The sequence below is a fragment of the Lucilia cuprina genome, chromosome 4 (assembly GCF_022045245.1).
Source record: "Lucilia cuprina isolate Lc7/37 chromosome 4, ASM2204524v1, whole genome shotgun sequence".
Classification (NCBI taxonomy): domain Eukaryota; kingdom Metazoa; phylum Arthropoda; class Insecta; order Diptera; family Calliphoridae; genus Lucilia; species Lucilia cuprina.
Window position 1 is genome coordinate 86,569,459 of NC_060952.1, and position 21,320 is coordinate 86,590,778.

Sequence of the window (21,320 nt, forward strand, 5' to 3'; positions counted from 1 at the left end):
TTCATTAAAAGGAGCACATAATAGGTCCCATATCAGCCTAAAATAATGTTTGAACCTGATCCTTTTTACAACGTAAAATATCAAAACGAAATTTAAAAACATTTCAAAGAACTAATGGCTCATAAAAGTCATAAATTTTGTTTTTGATAAAAACAACTAATATCATCTATAAAAATCAGTGAAACGTAACGAATAGACAACAATTTGTCTAATATATTTCAAACATTTTGAATAAATAGTCCAACAAACTAATTAAAAAATAATTTAGTTTATTTTATGTGAATTTTTTTTTTGTTTCAAAATTACATACATTAACAATTGATATTTATCTTCAGACAATCGTATTTATATATTTCTCTCCATTATTGTGAATTGTATGCATTTTAACAAAAATATAAAAAATTATTTTTCAAAATACAAAAAATTAAAATGAAACGAAAACAATGTGTCAATTATATCGTGACACCAAGCATGAAGGTTGTTTCAAAGTTATTATTAGAAAGAGAGACATTTGAACAAAACAGCGAAAAAAAAAAATAGTTAATTCAATAAATAATGAGTTGTTTTTTTTTTTTTTTTTTTGTTTTTTGTTGTTTAGTGCTAAACACACCCTGTGTATAATAATTGTTTGGCTAAAATTCAAATTAAAGTATATGACGACACGACAGTAAAGTAGTTAAATTTCATTCATTAAAGTAACACGAAAAATCGATTTAAAATGACGCGCATTTAATGTTGAATGGGTGAGTGAAGTTTTTTTTTTTATTAGGAAATTTTTAGGTTTCAGTGGGAATTAAAAAAAATTAATGTAAATAATTAACTAGATTAGCTTAAAGTTAAGTTATCTAAAACTTGAACTACGTAGTAACTCTTCAAAAAAGTGCTCAAATGCGATAGATGTGTTTAATCCTTCCAAATACCTGTTCCCTAATTGATAGAAATTTTTATAAATCCACATTTTCTTCACCATTATTCCTGTAACACGAATTTCAGATAAATGACCCTGACTACTTTCAACTTAATTTACTAAACTTTTTAACCTATGCCATTTTAAAACAATAACTTTTATTAAAAGTGCGTGTTTTTTATTTCATTATTATTTTCTATAAATATTAAATTGTCGGATGTCTATTGTTATTTGAAAATAAAGTAATTCTATAACATGCTATAATAATTATTAATCATTTTTTTTAAATAGAACAATAACGAATATTTTTGCTGCATTTATTCACCGCATAAATATTGTAACTTTAACCTAGTTTCATGTTCATTTTCATAATAAATTTCTTAATTGATTTATTTACTTTGCTACTTACTTGTCTAGACTTTATATTAAAATTTTGAAAAAACAATTACTGTAAACATACCTGAAAAGATAAGAAATTAAAAATTAATAATTAAATATTTCAAACAATTAATGAATAATATTCAAATTGTCTTAATATGTTACAGTGATCATAAGCTGAACTAGAACTGAACTAGAACTGAACTAGAACTGAACTAGAACTAAACTAGAACTGAACTAGAACTGAACTAGAACTAAACTAGAACTAAACTAAAACTGAACTAGAACTGAACTAGAACTGAACTAGAGCTGAACTAGAACTGAACTAGAACTGAACTAGAACTGAACTAGAACTGAACTAGAACTGAACTAGAACTGAACTAGAACTGAACTAGAACTGAACTAGAACTGAACTAGAACTGAACTAGAACTGAACTAGAACTGAACTAGAACTGAACTAGAACTGAACTAGAACTGAACTGGAACTGAACTAAAACTGAACTAGAACTGAACTAGAACTGTATTAGAACTGCATTAGAACTGAACTAGAACTGCATTAGAACTGAACTAAAACTGAACTAGAATTGAGCCCAAACAGAACTAGAAATTAGTAAAAAGTTCACTTTTAAAAGAAAATCTAAAAAAAAAATTATCAATTACAAAATGTTCAAAAAGTCATGCAGAATATCCAATTTTATTTCGTTTGTCGGTATGTTATAATGTTAAGTATTTAACATTTAATTTCTTAAGTCTTTAAAATGTATAAAAATATTTACCTCCATTTAAGAGTTTTAATATTTTTTATTTTATAATTTTCAATTCTTTAAAATAAGTTAAATTTTGTTTTTGGTTACTTAACAAAATTTTTAGCCTTAAATTACTAGGTATGGTTTTTTATATTAAAACAGTTTGTAGTTCACTTGAAAAATATACTTAAATAAATGAAACAGTAAAAACCGTTGTTTGTTATTGAGGTCTTTATTATTTTATAATAAAAGATCAAGCTACGAAAAGCCTTTTTTAAACAACAACCTTAACATGTTTAAAGAATTCAAAAAAGAGAGGGGGAAGTTGTGAAATTGTTAATGTTTGAACTGGTAACAGTAGCACTGATGGCATTGTTGGTTGTAAAGGTGGTTGTTTTTGTTTACCTATAATGCTTACTACAAAAATTGTCTGGAAATAGGCTAGTCCAAAAAGAAACGCTCGCAAAACTTTGTTTGTTAGACACGGTCCCCTTTATTGAGGCGTAAATAGGCGGAAAAGAAAATTATGTTTACCAACAATAAACAACAGGAACAAGAAAACAACAGTTTGTATTTCCATTTACACATACAAATAAACTGGCATACACACGCTCTCTTTTATTGTATATGTATTGCTTTATAAAACTTTGTTTTCTTGTTTTTTTCCTCCCCCCTTTATTTGTTTGTTTTTCATTTACACTCCTCTTATTCTCTTTTCTTTGGTTATAATGAACGGGTTTTTGAGGTTTCTACTAAAATACTAATAAAAAAAGAAGTAAAGGAAGAACATAAACATGGTTCATTGTTCATTTTGTTTGTGTTCATTTCCTTTCTTGTTTGCAGCAAGGATGGAAAGTTCAGTACAATTGTAGTTTTGCACTAAAGTTTTGTAGAATTGAACTGGCACTGAACTAGATCTGAACTAAAACTGCTCTAGAAAATAGCTAGAATTAGAACTAAACTAGACAACTGAACTGAACTAAAACTGAACTAGAACTGAACTAGAACTGAACTAGAACTGAACTAGAACTGAACTAGAACTGAACTAGAACTGAACTACAACTGAATTACAACTGAACTACAACTGAACTACAACTGAACTACAACTGAACTACAACTGAACTATAACTGAACTACAACTGAACTACAACTGAACTACAACTGAATTACAACTGAACTACAACTGGACTACAACTGAACTACTACTAGAACTGAACTGGAACTACACTAGAACTGAACTAGAACTAAACTAGAACTGAACTAGAACTGAACTAGAACTGAACTAGAACTGAACTAAAACTGAACTAGAACTGAACTAGAACTGAACTAGAACTGAACTAGAACTGAACTAGAACTGAACTAGAACTGAACTAGAACTGAACTAGAACTGAACTAGAACTTTACTAGAACTGAACTAGAACTGAACTAGAACTGAACTAGAACTGAACTAGAATTGAACTAGAACTGAAAAAAGAACTGAACTAGAACTAAACTAGAACAGAACTTTAACGGAACATTAGCTGTACTAAATAAATATTTTTGTTAATACAAATACTCAGCCTAAGTGTCACTCATTACAAAAATAGCCCAGAAGGAATCCTTACATTGGCTGTCATAGTCTGTGTGAGAAATGAAAATAATATATTTGTATGTTTCTTTTACCACAAAAATTATTTCCATTACGTTTCTTTCTAGTGCTCTTAGCTTTATAGTTTTCATAAAACAAATGTATGCATGTGAGAGCATGAAAACGTTTCTTTTTATAGAAATAAAGAAGAGCAAAAATCCTAATAACACTTTAATGTCCATTTCCATGTGTCATTTTATAATGTTTTCTTAACAATGCATAAAATATGCACATGAAGAAAAGCTAATAAAAAAGAAAATGTTTGCCCACATGACCATGAGAAACAACAGCACTTGTCTTTTAAATAAAGAAAAAATAAATATATATGTATATATATAACAAGACAGATGTTACAAATGAGAACTTATTTCTTAGAATAAATTTAGAAATTTTTATTGTCAACGTTTGCCACAAAGTGTTAACAATAAAAGTAAACTAAACAATTGTTTAAAGTTGCCTTTAACTGTTGAAGTTGTCAAGCACAATTAAACTTTTAACCTTTTCTTTAACTTAACCCTCCATTAACGTTTATTTAAACATTTCCTGCCTTCCCTTCATATTGATTTTAAAAGATAAATGCAGCAGGAAAGTGGCAAATAATAGTTGTCCACACTAAGTGCTTTTCAAATAAGTGTCAGTATCTAAGTGTTTAATATTTAAAAGTGTTAAAAAGTTTCTCTATTTTTATACCCCAACCACTAAAATTTTAGAAAGAACATACCTCGTTAAAGTTGTTGCACTTTTGTAGTGATATCAAAAACTAAAAACTGTAACTTATCTTAGTTAATGCAACAAACTAGAACAAAAAAAAAAAAAAAAAAAAAAAAAAACAAATATTGTTTATGTCAAGCTGTTACTTACAGCATGTGGCATGTTAGTTTCTTGTTTTGGCAAAAATGTTTAAACAATTTTTTTCTTAGACACAAAATTAGTTTGTTACTTTTAATAATTTAGCAATAGTTTTATGTTGTTTTTATTAGTTTTTTATAGTGTCATATACAGCTAAAAGTATAAATAAAAGTTTGTCTTTTATAATAGTAACAAAATATATAGAAAAAAAATGTTGTTTAGAATTTTGTGGCAAGGATCCCTAATCAATGGCAATTTTTATTAGTTGTAATATTTATAATATTTTTTAGCTTTAAACTAATATTGTTTGAAAAGTAAAGTTTAGGAAGGCAAAATAAATTTGGGAAAATTATATATCATAGCTAAAATGAACTGAACTAAACCAGATCCGAACTGGAACTGAACAATAACTAAACTGACAATTGAACTAGAACTGAACTAGAACTGAACTAGAACTGAACTAGAACTGAACTAGAACTGAACTAGAACTGAACTAGAACTGAACTAGAACTGAACTAGAACTGAACTAGAACTGAACTAGAACTGAACTAGAACTGAACTAGAACTGAACTAGAACTGAACTAGAACTGAACTAGAACTGAACTAGAACTGAACTAGAACTGAACTAGAACTGAACTAGAACTGAACTAGAACTGAACTAGAACTGAACTAGAACTGAACTAGAACTGAACTAGAACTGAACTAGAACTGAACTAGAACTGAACTAGAACTGAACTAGAACTGAACTAGAACTGAACTAGAACTGAACTAGAAAAAAAAAAAACAAATATTGTTTATGTCAAGCTGTTACTTACAGCATGTGGCATGTTAGTTTCTTGTTTTGGCAAAAATGTTTAAACAATTTTTTTCTTAGACACAAAATTAGTTTGTTACTTTTAATAATTTAGCAATAGTTTTATGTTGTTTTTATTAGTTTTTTATAGTGTCATATACAGCTAAAAGTATAAATAAAAGTTTGTCTTTTATAATAGTAACAAAATATATAGAAAAAAAATGTTGTTTAGAATTTTGTGGCAAGGATCCCTAATCAATGGCAATTTTTATTAGTTGTAATATTTATAATATTTTTTAGCTTTAAACTAATATTGTTTGAAAAGTAAAGTTTAGGAAGGCAAAATAAATTTGGGAAAATTATATATCATAGCTAATAAAGAACTGAACTAAACCAGATCCGAACTGGAACTGAACAATAACTAAACTACAATTGAACTAGAACTGAACTAGAACTGAACTAGAACTGAACTAGAACTGAACTAGAACTGAACTAGAACTGAACTAGAACTGAACTAGAACTGAACTAGAACTGAACTAGAACTGAACTAGAACTGAACTAGAACTGAACTAGAACTGAACTAGAACTGAACTAGAACTGAACTAGAACTGAACTAGAACTGAACTAGAACTGAAATAGAACTGAACTAGAACTGAAATAGAACTGATTTGATATTAAATTTTTGTTTCCACTTGAAATAAAACCTACTTTTCAAAAAATCATTAAAATATAAATCCGTTAAAAACTTCAATATTTATTCTTAACGTTGCAGTATATAGAATTATGATTTTATTTAAGATATTTCTTAGTTTTTTGCTCTGCATTTACCTGCAATTTTAACGCAACGCAGCTTTCACAGTATTGTAGCAGAAAAAGCGGAAATAAACTTTACATTTGTAGTTTTGCTCTCCAGACAAACAAAAGGATTAAACCTACATACACTTATCACTCTCTCTCTTTCTTTCTTTCTTTCTTTCTTTCACATACAAGCACAAAAATCTATGCATATTTATGTTAATAAATAGTTTGTAATAAAATTTTACACTCAACTACCGCTCTTTCCATCTGTGTGTGTAAAACAACAAACAGGAAATACTTTTACACATACATATTTATTTATTATTTCTGTTTGAGATGAAAATATGTATAATTTTCTTTGTGTAAGAAAAATTTTAAAATGTTTTCCTAGTAGTTTTTTTTTTAAGTATTGATGATCTAAAAAGGATTTTTAAGTAGATGTTTTTCAAAACAATGATTATTTTGCCAAAGTGCGTGTAGTTATAGATTTTGTAGTGGTAGAAGGGGGATTGATTTTTTGTAATTTTTTTACATATGTACATATAAATGTAAATATTTAAATATTTATTGTTTTTTTTTATAAAAAAAGTGTTGCTGTAATTAATTTTGCAATTTTTTTTTGTTAAATGTATGCAGTTTTTTATTTAAGTTCTCTTACCCCTAGGTGTTCTTAAAAGGTTAAATTTGTTGCCATAAGTTTTTTTTTGTGACATACAGATATATTTTTTATGGGATATTAATGAACATTTAAAGGTATTATGTTTTCAAATTTTATTACAAACAAAATACTTTATAATTTATATAATAACAACAAAACCCATAATTTCATGTTGATAATATTAATTAAAGCTGCGACTAATTAGTATAATCCTTTTTATAATTAAATTATAAAATTGTAATAAAGCTTTTTTTTTAACAATAGCCTTAAAAAACAAGTATGAATTTATAATCGGGCATTGCCGATCTTTTGATACCCTACACCAGTGATTATGTTAAAAATGTGGATTATTATTATTATTTTTAAATAAAGCATTTGATTGGTTTTTAGCATTATTCCGGAATATTTTTATTTATTGTTGAAAATAAAGTGATTATAAATAGGTTTTAGTACAGTCTACTGTCTGGCTTAGTCCTTGCATAGCTTGAAAAAAGGTCAAACCGGAGCACCGTATAATCTGGTACTACGGGTGGCCAGTTGCCCGCAGGACTATGCCCTGTCTGGAAAGTTGGTTGAGGTTCCTTTGGGATCCACGTAGTGGCTGTGGTTTGTCCCACGAGGAACCTTGGTGAAGCCTCTGCCTTGGTGTTATTGCAATCCCGGGGAAAAAGAGTTGTTTCCAATACCTCAGTCTGGCCGGAACTATAAATTGGTACAGTCTACTGCCTGGCTTATTCCATGCATATACTGAATAAGGTCAAACCGGAGCCCCATATAATCTGGTACTACGGGTGGCCAGTTGCCCGCAGGACTATGTCCTAGCTGGTCAGTTGGTTGAGGTACCGTTGGGATTCACGTAGTGACTGTGGTTTGTCCCACGAGGAACCTTGGTGAAGCCTCTGCCTTGGTGTCATTGCAATCCCGGGAAAAAAGAGGTGTTTCCAATACCTCAGTCTGGCCGGATCTATAAACCGGAGCACCGTATAATCTGGTACTACGGGTGGCCAGATGCTCGCAGGACTATGTCCTGGCTGGTCAGTTGGTTGAGGTTCCTTTGGGATCCACGTAGTGACTGTGGTTTAAACCCAAATTCGTGAGGAGAGAATGTTGGCTTAAGGTTGGATAATTCTCTCTTCGAACAGGTCTGTGTACAAAGCGGCATATACTGGATATCTGATTTTGGGACGCCGTTCGCGTTATGGTACACCGGTATATGCTGACAATTCCGGTTAGTATTCAATGATGACAGGCAAATCCCATAGATTAATCTTTATGATCATGAGAATGGAACTAATGCTATGGATTGAGAAAGTCTCCATATATTGGATATTAGTACTGATTTAGTATGCCTTCTTCGCTTCGGTGGAGTTCTTCGGTGCAGTTGCCATCTGAACAGTATATATTGATAAATGCTACGCGACTATTTGTCGTGGCAATTATTGAAATTATTAACATTGTCACATTATCGGTTTATAAAAGAGGGATCCTGATCCATTTGTTGGGATTATTTCGGACTACCAAATACCTTTCTAGGTGCTGTTGCCGAATCAATAGACGCAATCCCAGCTGTGTGGTTGTAAATGGAAATGATGCATTTACATCTCGGAAGTTAAGCAACGGGGCAACAATGGTCAGAAATTTGATAGCTTCAGTACTTCATCAAAGTGCTTATATAAAAAAGTGATTATAAATCACTGGACCGGTCAAATCCATGTACAAAGTTCTTCATTGAATGATTCAGGGGCGATTGTTTGTTCAAGTCTACCCAGTGGATGAAAAAGACCACCGTGGGATAGGGCATCATGCCAGGTACTCACGTAAAGTACTCGACATTCATTTGTCCCTCGAGGAAGTCAATTGTCAGCCGATAGAAAACGAAGAGAAAGCAAAAAGCTTAAGTTTCTTTTTTCAAATTGTTCACTAACTCTCTTACAAAGGGGACACTAATGTGATGATTATCTTTACCCAGGTTTGCAATGAGTACATCCATCACGAAAGATGAATTAGAGCCAACCAAGTTGTTAGACGTTAGTAGAAATCACTGTCTTTTTCGGATGCATTGACATTTCCTCGAACTGCTGGAAAGCAAATGTTTTTAACGCGAATAGAAAGAAAATGGTTTTTCTTTGATAAAACCACAACTAAAAAGTGTTATAATTGAGTAAGAAGCGAACTAGCGAACAAAACGAAACCTCTTTTTAACTTATTCTTTCTCTTCCAAAATTACCCTCTTAACTTCAAAACAAATCAATTTTTATTGTCACATTTTATTTTCTATTACATAATCAATAGTTTTTTTTTTGTGACAACAAAAATTTGTACCTTATCCTGCAATGATTTATCTAATAAAAAACTCTCACATATTCGTAGTTGCCATAAACATTATAGATTGTTTTACCCAAAAAACGTACGCTAAATGTCAAATGTTTTAAAGAATATTATTTGAACCTAAACTGAAACACGAAAAATGTTTATATTTATGTCATTCTTATGACAGTTATGACATGAAGACGCATACTCTTGTATGTCTTTAAGATTAGAATTTTAAACAGGAAAACAAAAAAATATATATTGGTATTAGTGTTTTTTTTTTTTTTTTGGAAAAGAAATAAATCTTATACATACAAAGTTGACAGGATATAAAATATTGCTTTGACTGTATAAGTGGAAGTTTAAGAGCTTTACGTGTGTGTGTGAAAGAGAGACCCAGTAGTTATCGCATCCGAAGAAGACAATGAGTTCTATTTACGTCTAAGCACTTGTGTGACTCTAGTTTATCTGTCGTCAAGGATATACTTTTTGTAAATAAGGATGAACACAATCGTCTCTTAAATATGCCCTTTGTAAGCGAGAGAGTGGACATTTGAAAAACAAACTTAAGCATTTTGCCGTCGTTTCGTAATCTGTGAGGTAATGATTGACTTCCTTTAAGTTTAAGAGATGTGTGTGTGTGAAGGAGAGACTCAGTAGTCAATTAATCTGAAAAAGACAATGAGTTTCATTTACGTCTAAGCACATGTGTGACTCTAGTTCCTCTTTTGTCAAGGATGTACTCTTTGTAAACAAGGATGAAGACAATTGTCTCTTAAATGTGTCCTTTGTAAGCGAGAGAGTGGATACTTAAACATTTTGTCGTCGATTCGTAATCTGTGAGGTAATGACTGACTTCCTTTAAGTTTAAGAGATGTGTGTGTGTGTGTGAAGGAGAGACTCCCGTTAAAGAAGCTCCCGTTAAAATAGCGAGTCACCTCGACAATCTCTGGCTAGGGGAAAACCTAAGATGAGTAATTCGGGACTATCCGACCGAACAGCTGGGGAAAAAATGGACAGTTTTGTATACAAAAGTGTTATGTGTTTATGACATAAAGTTTAGGTTGTAAACCTACAAAGGTCATCAAAATTCGAAATAAAAAGTTTTTAGCTTTCAAGTTAGTGAGCGGCATAAAGAGCAAGCTTCTCTGTCTATATTTAAAACATCATTAAATTTTTATTTAAAATATTCTGATCCACAATAAATTTTATTATTTACTGGTAAATATAATTTGTTTATTAAACTCAGACCTTGTTGTTTATTCTTGCCTATCACTGATTTTAACAGGGTTTTTCAATATTATTCTTTGTGTTAGCGGTAAAAAAACATTATGTTTGTATGAAATAAATAAAAGAAACCTTTAAGTAGCAGAAGAAAAAAACATTAACTTAAATACATAAAACAGCAAACAATAATTCGTGACCAAAAGTAATTTACAAAAAAATTCTGAAAAAATTTATTATTTATGGAAACCGTTAAAGAAACAAAAAATATGTTTACTTTTAGCCCAAAAGGATATAAATATTAAAGAATTTTACCAACAAGGACATTTTGTTAAACCTTTTGTTTAATTTAATTGCTTGTTATTACATACATATTTCTTTTTTTTTGTGAGGCATTTCCTCACAAAGGGTTTCTTGTTTTTTTGGTTAATAAATATAAAATTATTTTTATAAAATAATTTTCTTTTTTTTAAAAAATACCTGTGTGCTAATGCTCTAATTCTTTACTCTTACTGTTTTTTCTTATAAATTATTTTTGTGTATATTGTAATATAAATGTTTTTAAGACATGCAATATAAACATTAACAGTAAATTGTATTATTTCTCTAAAAAAATGGAAAAAAGGAAATAAAACTCCCTTAGGAGTAAAGTAATAAGTAGAAGGGGGATCATGTGCCATAGGGGCACATCTGTTAATAGCAAATAACTTGAAAATCGAGTAATCGATTTTATTGCATTATTAAATTTTGTTTTCGTTTATTGATTATCTATCATTGCTGAAAGTTTGAATGATTAACTTTACATATGATGGGAGGCAGACGTGATTAATTGTTTTTCACTGTGCGAATTTTTTGTTCTAAATTTTTTAGTTTTTGTGATAGAAGAATTATATTGGACAGTGATAGAACGTCAATAATAGTGAACAATAAAACATAATAATATTTTGGATAATATAATTTGAAACCTGAAAATATTGAAACTAAACCCCAACTCTGGCCATAGGGCACATTCGCCAAATCTATGTAAATTTTGGTTAGAATACAGAAAAAATCAGTAATAATTTGTTTTACATTGTCTTGGTTAAATTATGTGAAATAAACAATAAATATTTGAATTAAAATATAAAAAAGCAAAATAAATTTTTATTTTTTGCTTGTTTTACTAATGAAAAATCTGTCTGGGCGGTACCGCCGTTTTATGGTCAGTGCGGAAAAATATGTACATGAGGATGACTTAGAAAAGATTGAAAGGTATAAAACTAAAGCCAACATATCTAAGTATCCGAAACAATAAAAAATTTATTTGAGACCGCCTCAAAAAAAAAGTGGCGTATGGCCCCCCTTCTACTTTAAATTGGACTTTTTAGAAAGATGTAAGGGGAAGTTTATTATAGTTTGACTACTAATCCATTATTATAGAGTAACAGCATTTCCTTTCTATTATGTGGTTTTGTGCATGATACAATTTTGATTAGGAAATGGAAATGTTCTTAGATGGGTTAAGTCCATGTTATTTCGTCTAAAGATTAAAGCATAGAGTAGGTTAAAAATAGTCAAAAAAAAAAAAAAACTAGTCAATAGATCAGTCCATGGCCTAGTGCTTGGAAAATTTCAAAAGCAGATCGACACACAAAGGGATCAATACGCTTTAAAACTATGCACGCAAATTTACATCAAAATGTCAATAACATTTATTGTCAATGTATGTACGGATAGTTCTTAAATCAACAACAAGCACTATTTTTGTTAAAAAGAACTTTGCGTTGTCAAAATGTAAACGATTTGTTGTCGAAGTCGAAAGAATGTATTGTTTTTAATTACAACAATGCGTTAAATTTGTAATGGTGGTTGTCAAACTGATAACTAGCTGTTATCACATCCCTTGTCTAAATGTTAACAAAAGTAGTAAGCTTACCCGGATATTTTCCTTAGAGTTGTCAATTGAATAGCTCACAGACTACACTAGACCATTCTAGGGTCTAGCCCATATACAAGTGTATATATTAGAAGATAGACTAGTCCATAGGTTATTGAACAGATCTGTCCATATACTTTATTAGGACAAGTCAATAGATTAGCCTTTATATTTTTAGTCCAAGTAGAACACAAAAGTCAAAAAACTTAATCAATGAAATGGTCAATAAACTAGACTATATTATCGAATCCAATGATTGCAATAACGATTTACCAATATTCTATCTGTCTGTACGTATGAGTGTTTAAAATAAAGTTCTAGATACTCTGGATATCTATGGGATGTACAGACGGTTCTTCTGAGAAGCGACCGAAAAAGTCTGTAACTTGGTACTACGTTAACCAGAAGTGCCTGGAACATCGTTTCCAGCCTGGTTGTTGGTGAGCAACGTGGTGGCTATGGTTTGACCGTGGTTAGAGCGTAAGCTCGGCATGGAGTTTCATTACAACTAGATACCTTACCCATAGAAAGCATTTAGAAGATTAGATAGTCTTCAATCCTGATAAAGGCTAAAGACAATTCCAGAAGCATGCTTTAGAATCTGCAACTTTTACTCTTTCTGCTACGACTTTGTAACAAGTGGAGCAAGGGGATGCTGGCCGACCACCGTACGATAGGGCTATAAGGTAAATTGACATTCATGCAGAGTATATAGTTTATTTAAAGTTAGTTCTAGGTGCCAATCTTTTGCGATCTTATTAAGTAGAACTTGGAGAGATTTGATATTTGTAAAATGCAAAATTATTGAAAATATAATCAAGATCCCAGGAAAACTCAACAATTTTTGATATTCTTCGGACCGTATGATCTATATTCTATCATTTGTTCTTGTAGACCCCGGATATCTTGTTTACCTTAATCTTGAATGTTCTATAAGTAATTATTTTGTTTATGTTTGCTATTTAAAATCATCAACATCGGTTCATAAATATCGGAGATTTAATCCATATTCCAAAAGTCCTATGATTTTGTTTATATTTTTAGATAATGTATATCATAGGAAAGGTCTATGGAAGACCTTTTCAATACGCTGCTTGATATCTATTTGTATTTTAAGACTTTAGTATATTTGCTATTTAAAATCCCGCTTAGAACTAAATGTTGAAAATAATATGGTCAGAAATTAGACATTAAAATCCAAAGCATTTTTTATCATTTAAATTTTTTTATATAAAATTTCATTAAATTTGTCTTAACAATGTAAAATATGCAAATTTTTATTAAATCAAAGGAAAACAGAAAAACAAAAACTTTATTAAATGTGAAAAATATTGATGTTTAATGACATTAAAATGCAATACAAATATAAAAGTAAAATGGGAAAAAAAACTCATGCAGGACAAAAACTGTGTAATCAGTTGTTGGCAAGGATTGCAGAAGAGAAGAAGTAAAACCATATTTATATAAAACAAACAAATTAGGGTCAAGGCAGTAAAAAAAACAGCAACAACACACACACACACTTATACAAACGTTTACTACAGATAACCAAACTCTTACATTTTTACCTTTTACTCTTAGTGAACACAGCAATATTATGTTGAAAAAAAACCTTTAACTGAAAAATAAAGATAAATAAGTGGGCTAAAAGCGTGTTAGTGTAAGTGAGTGTGTGTGTATGTAGTGAATACATTTACGCTAGTTAAAGGTGGCGCCTTAATGTATACACTAACGATGAAACATTTAAACAACCACCAGCGTACAAATTACAAAATTAAAACTGATGACTCATCATCTTCATCAGCAGGCAAGTTGATGCATGCGTTCCATAAGAGTATAAGAAAAAAAAAATAACCAAAGGCCAGTAATGTTGTGTGTGAGTGTGTGTGTACATTCTTTTTCTTTATTAAAAATGTATTTAAATTAAAATGTATGTTGTCTTTAGCAAATGAGCAAAAAAAAAACAGAAACCGCATATTTTTACGCCATTTCTTGTGATTAAGAAAATTAAAAAAAAAAGAAAAAAAAATCATAAAATTTAACTATGAATTTCTGTTGTGTGTGTGTTCGTATGTAGGTTTATAATTAAGAATTATTAACTTTAGCACAAAGTCACTCTTAATAATTTTAAATTAACAACTTTGCATTTTTTTACTTATATGCAACATAATTTTTACTTTAACAACATTTTTTAGGTCATTTTCTAGAATGAAATGAAAAAGATAAATGTGAGTTATGTGTGTTTTTCTTTCGTTTGTAAGTATGTAGGTGTTTTTTCATTATTTCTAATGATTTAATGAATGATGTGCTAAATAAATTATAAATTATTTCCTGTTTATTTCTCATTCCTCTTTTGACAAGAAATTTTCTTAGTTTTTATTTTGGAAAAAGATTTTTCAAAGTGTTTAGTTTTGCAAAATAATTCAAATAAAATGTAATGGCCTAATTCTGTTAGACGATTATGTCGTCTTGTCTGAGGAAGAAAAGTAGTCGAATTTACGATTCTTCATGTCAATATATATTTTTCGTCTATGTTACGTGGTTTGTGTCTATGATTTACGTTATTGTCAAATTATTGTTACCAATATATACATTTTTTTAAATATTTATATATTTAGCTTTACAATTTATATATTTTAAACATTTTTCAATAATATTTTTTTAATAAAATTAACAAATAAAAAATTTTAATTAATAAAAATTTGTGGAAAAAATATGGACGATTGCAGTAGTGGCATTCAAAAACTGTTAAACATTCGTCTAAATGCGACACATGCTTGCTTGAGAAACACACCCAAGAAAGTCATTTCCAACCGGTCTTTGGTAACTTCCTGTGGCTAAAAATTTTAAAAATATAGCCACTTTAAGTGTTGGGTGGACTGCTGTTTGTATATTTTTGAAAACCTCTTTATTTAATCTAAAATTTCTTTGAAACCTAATTTTTATTTAATACTTACTCAACATCCTGCAATTCTAACGGATTTGTTCTATCGCGCAACTGTTTCCTCTGGACACGAAGAGTGTTGGTTGTGGAAACGAATCCAACAAGAGAAAACATTTTTAATGTTTTAAAAAAATAAGCAGACTACAAAATTGTATCGTCCGGTTTGAAGTTTTGAAACTTCCACAATATTTTTAATGAATCAAATATTTTACGTTATTAAGAGTTTTTTTCACAGACAACAACCATTATTGTCTTCAAGAATTCAAAAACAAATTCTCAAATGTGTGAGGAAGAAAATTCGTCCAATATCGTCTAACAGAATTAGGGCATAAATCTAACGAAAAAACAAAACGAGGCGTATGATTTATTTGAATAAAGTATTTGTTTTGTAATTAACAAGGTTTAACGTAGCGTATGATTGATATTTAATTAATTAAACTGAAAGATTTTTTTTGTTGTTGTTTTGCTTAAAAAAGCAAGAATAAAGGATTGATGTTTATAAATGTTTTTGTTTAAAATTAAACGGTCTGAAGAATATTACTTAAACAACTTTACTGTCTAAAGAAGTTCGGAGTAAGTTTACTTTGCAAGATGACAAAAGGAAACCTTAAGAAATGACGAACGGAATGACAAACCTTTTTATACTCTTCTCAAGAAGCTGATTGTATAAACAAGTACAAAATATATAAGTTTATCAGTTACAAATTGTCAGAGTTTAACATCCTTATGCTCGTCTACTACTGCAAAAAAACGTTAACAGTTTGAAATTTCCGAAAGCTTATAAACCAGATATCGCTGATATCTTGGGACTAGTTTATAAACAAATCAATATATTTATCAAAAGAGAAGTCTTCAGAAAAGTCCTAAAAAAACATTAGCTACCCTGATTCTTAACATTTTATTACTAAAGTACAACAATACGTATGATTAATATTAATTATAATAAAAAATTCTTTTAAACTCTTTATTCTCACAATAAAACAGAAAATCTTAAAAAAAAGCAAAAATCTTTTAGAAAATCCTTAAAACCAATAAGTAAATAATAAAAATTTCATATCTTAATTTTAATAGTCAAACTTTCTTTTAAGCATAATTTTATAACAAAACTTTATTAACGTTATTTTATGTTAAATGTCAATTGCAAAAAAAAAAAAAAAAAAAAAAACAAAAAAACAAAATATTTAAAATATAAAAATACTCATACATAAATTTACTTCCTACTACTTACATATAAGGTTTTGAATAATAATAATAATAATAAAAAAAAACAAAAACCATAAAATACTTTTACATTTGAAATGTCAATCGTTGCAATATTGTTGTGTAAAATACGTGAGCTTTTAGTTATTATGGTTTTTAACAATGACAATGCACACACGCATCCAAACATACACACACAGAAAATGGTTATAAAATATTATGAATGTTTTAAAATAACAAAAAAAAAAAGACAACAACAAAAATACATAAAAATATACTTAAATTATGGCAATAAAATAGATGATACGATTGTGATATCAAAATATCGAGCATACAAAAAACACTTAGAGTGATAAATGTCAGAGGAAGTTAGAAAAATATAGAATAGAAAAAAAAAAACATTTGAGCAAACTAACTGAAACTGCTTTTCAATAACGTAAATTTTTTCAACATAATAATTGAAGATTTTTTTTTAAAAATCTAAAGAAATTTGTTATATTAATAAAAAAAATATTATTCTAAAATACCAAAAATGATCATTTTTTTGCAGAAAACATTATTGCATTGAATATTTTGTATAGAAACTTTCATTGCATTGAATATTTTGTAAATAAACTTTCATTGCATTGAGTATTTTGTATAGAAACTTTCATTGCATTGAACATTTTGTAATGAAACTTTCATAGCATTGAATATTTTGTAAAGAAACATTGAACATTTTGTATAGAAAATTTAGTTGCATTGAACATTTTTGGAAAAAAATGTATTGATTATTTTGTTAAAAAACAATTTTTGTTAGAAAATAACATCGCAATAAAATTTTTCTATAGAGAGCATTTTGGCATTGAAACTTTTCTGCTGAAAATATAATTGCAAATTTTTTATAGAAAATTTCATTGCATTAAAAATTTTTGTTAGAAAACTTTACATTGGAACTTTTTTTGCTAGAAAAGAAATCGCTTTGAATATTTTTATTAGAAAAATTCATCGCATTGAACCATTTGTTATGAAAGCATCATTACATGGAAAGTTTTCTTCTGGAAAAAAACATCGCATTGAAAATTTTGTGTCAAAAACATCATAGCATTGAACGTTTTTAGAAATCATTATCTCATTAGAAAGTTTTTTCATTCGATAATATCGATATCGATAAATCATCATCAAATTGAGACTCGCATTGAATATTTTGTTAAGAAAACTTAATCGACTTGAATGTTTTATGCAGAAAATATCTTCGCATTGAAAATTTTAAACAGAAAAAATCTTTGCATTGAATATTTTCTGTTGAAAGTATAATAACATTAAAAGATTTTTATATAAAATTTAAAAACATTGAAGTTTTATTACAAAAAAATAACTTTGCATTGAAAACTTTGAGTAGACAAATATTATTGCATTAATGCATTAAATGCGACATGTATTGGACAGTTTTTTTTAAGAAAATATCATTGCATTGAAATATTTCCCTGGCATTGCACATTTGGTAAGGAAAACTTTTTCGCATTGAAAGTTTTATAACTTTTCATCGAAAACTTTGTATAGGGAATCTTGCATTGAATTTTTTTTTAGAAAATTATATTACATTAAGCATTTGGTGGGTATCGAAAACATCATTCAAGATTTTAATATAATGGAATTAAAAAAAAATTTCCAGAAAAAAACATCGCATTAAACGTTTCCAGAACGTTTTCATTTAAAGCATTATTGCATTGACAAATTTTCCCTGGAAAACATCATTGAACATATTCATATAATGGAATTAACTTCTTTTTTACATGGCATCAAACATTTTGTATTAAACGTTTCGAGAACGTTTTCATTGAAAGCATAATTGCATTCACACATTTCCCATGAATATAACATCGCATTGAACATTTTATACAGAAAATTTCATCGCATTGAGATTTTTATGCAGAAATGAAGTTCGCATTAAGAACATTATGCAGAAAAGATGCTCGCATTGAGAACTTCATGCAGATGAGATAATCGCATTGAAAATTTCAAATCAGAATATATAGAAAAGGATTGAGTATATAATCGCATTGAGAATTTCGTGCAGAAAAGATGCTCGCATTGAGAACTTAATACAGAAAAGATAATCGCATTCATTCAGAAAATATAAGCGCATTGAGCATATCGTTCAGATAATATAAACTCATTGAGAATTTCATGCAGAAAAGTTTCTTGTATTGAGAACTTCATGCAGAAAAGTTTCTTGTATTGAGAACTTCATACACAAAAGATAATCGCATTGAGCTATCATTCAGAAAATATAATGGCTTTGAGTAATTTCATGTAGATAATATAAACTCATTGAGAATTTCATTTCGAAAAGTTGCTTGCATGAGGAACATCATGCATACAAGATTCTCGCACTGAGAACTTCATGCAGAAAAGAATCTCACATTGAGAATTTCCTGCAGAAAAGATGCTCGCATTGAGAACTTTATGCTGAAAAGGTACTCGCATTGAGAATAGCATTGAGTATATTATTTAGAAAATTAAATAACATTATTCACATGGAATATTTAGTGTGAAAAACTTCATTGCATTACATATTTTTTATGAAAAATTTCATTATATTAAACATTGCATTGAAAAATATTCTCCGGAAATTAACATTTCATTGAACATTTCATATGAAAAACTTCTTCGAATTAAACATTTGTCAAAGCAAATATCATATTTTTCTATAATTTATTTGAATAAATTCATCGATTTGAAAATTATTTAAAGAAAATTTTAAAGCATTGAATTTTTTTGCAAAATTTATCACAGCATTGAACAATTAACCACGAAATGTTTAAGGCATTGTTTAGTTTAAAAAGAAAATTTTATTGCATTGCAAAATTTCTATAAAAAATACTCGCATTGAATATTTTTCTAAGGAAAAATTTTTTTTATTAAAAAAATTATTTTTAAATATTAACGCATTGAAAATATTTTTTAATTGAATTTTTTTTCTCTTTTCTCTATATACTTTACAGTGGATTTAAGATTACATTTTAAGTATGTAATATTTTATTTCTTTAAATAACATTATTAAGTAGATGTCATAACATCTTTATAATAATATTTCTAATATCATGTAATCCTTTTATAATACATTTCTTATCATAATATTTGCTTTACTCTCTTCTCACTATCTTCATGTTTCTCTATTTATATAAAATATTCTAAGAAATTTTTCAAGTACATATTTCTATTAACCAACAAGTTGTAAGTAGAAAATATGTGTAAAAGAAAGATTTTTTTTAAGGATTTAAAAATTCAAAGACTAAAATTGTGGATGATTTCTTTTTGAAGATTGTAAACATAAAAATATTTCATATTTTCTTTTGCTTAAAGTAAAGACTTGTTTCAATGTTCCAACAGTTCGAGGTGACTGTCTGGGAATAAGTAATTCAAAAGTTCTGGTTTTTATAGAGATAAACAAGTTTAAAGAATTGTCAAACATATTTAATTGACAACTAACTACCCGCTGCATTACTAGGAGACACTTAACTATTATTAAACTTTGAAAATCTTGTGAAAATGTACAAAATATTTAAGTTAACTATTTCCTAAACTTGTCTCCAATTTAAAACTGCTGGTATATTTATAAAAGTATTTGAAAATAAGTTATAACATGCATGCGTTAAGATTTTTTTATGTCAAGTATGCATAAAACATTAAGGTTTACAAATAAAAATTGTTTACAAAAAATATATAAGAAAATACATACAGATATTTCTATTTGATATAAAAAATAAAAACATAAATTCTTTAAGTATATAATCATAAATGCGTAAAATTTATACAAAAAAAGTATCTTATAGCAAAAAAAAAAAAGAAAAAAAGTGGGAAAAAATCACAACACAAGTAGGGTAAAATGTCAAAAGCTAGCTGGTTATGGTGTATTGTGAGAAAAACAAAAATTATATTTATCTTAGAATTTATTTTCAATACCTTGAATATTTTGTTTAACATAAAATGAGATTTTTGCCGTCTATAAACAAATCTGATCATTGTTGTTTTTTTTTTAGAAGTTGACAGTCAAAGAGTTAGATTTAAAACGATTTCCAGGATATATTATTTTCTAAAATAAACAATTTTCATAAAAATATCAGCATTTCCAAAAAAATTCCTTTAGAAAATCTTATCTAAAGAATTGCATTGAATATTTTGTTAAGAAAACATTGCAACATTGAAGAACTTAAGTAGAAAGCTTCATTACACAGAACTATGTCTTCCGAAAATATCATTACATTGAAAATTTTTTACAAAAAACTTCATCCCATTGAGGATTTCATGCAGAAGAGAGATTTTAATGATGAAAATATAATCGCATTGAGTATTTCTACCAGAAAATGTATTAGCATTGAGAATTTTATGCAGAAAATTAATCGCATTGAGAATTTCTTCCCGAAAATGTATTAACATTGAGAATTTTGTACAGAAAATATAATCGCATTGAGAATTTCTTGCATAAAATATATTAGCATTGAGAATTTCTTGCACATAGAATAATCGCATTAAGATTTTCATGTTAAAAAGATACTAGCATTGAAATAAAGAATTGCATTGAACATTTTGTTAAGAAAACATTGCAACATTAAACAATTTGAGTAGAAAGCTTCATTAAACATGTCTTCTGAAAATATCATTGCATTGAAAATTTTTTATAGAAAATTTTATTCCATTGAGCATTTCATGCAGAAAATAACATCGCATCGAGATTTTTATGAAGTAAATATAATCGCTTTGAGAATTTCCACAAGAAAATGTATTATCATTGAGAATTTTGTGCAGAAAATATATAAGCATTGAAAATTTCTTGCACAAACAATAATCGCATAAAGATTTTCATGTTGAAAAGATACTAGCATTGAAATAAAGAATTGCATTGAACATTTTGTTAAGAAAACATTGCAACATTGAACAATTTGAGTAGAAAGCTTCATTAAACATGTCTTCTGAAAATACATTGCA

General features: G+C 28.3%; 1 protein-coding gene across 1 annotated transcript in view; it reads right to left on the bottom strand.

The window, feature by feature from the left end:
• Positions 1-562: 562 nt before the first annotated feature.
• Positions 563-21,320, bottom strand: part of LOC111688294 (protein couch potato-like) — a gene marked incomplete at its 5' end in the record, with an annotated part of 28,265 nt that continues 7,507 nt past the window's right edge. Inside the window, one exon of the mRNA XM_046950753.1 lies at positions 563-1,367. Coding sequence (XP_046806709.1) covers positions 1,353-1,367 — 15 coding nt within the window. The remainder of the gene's footprint in view (positions 1,368-21,320) is intronic.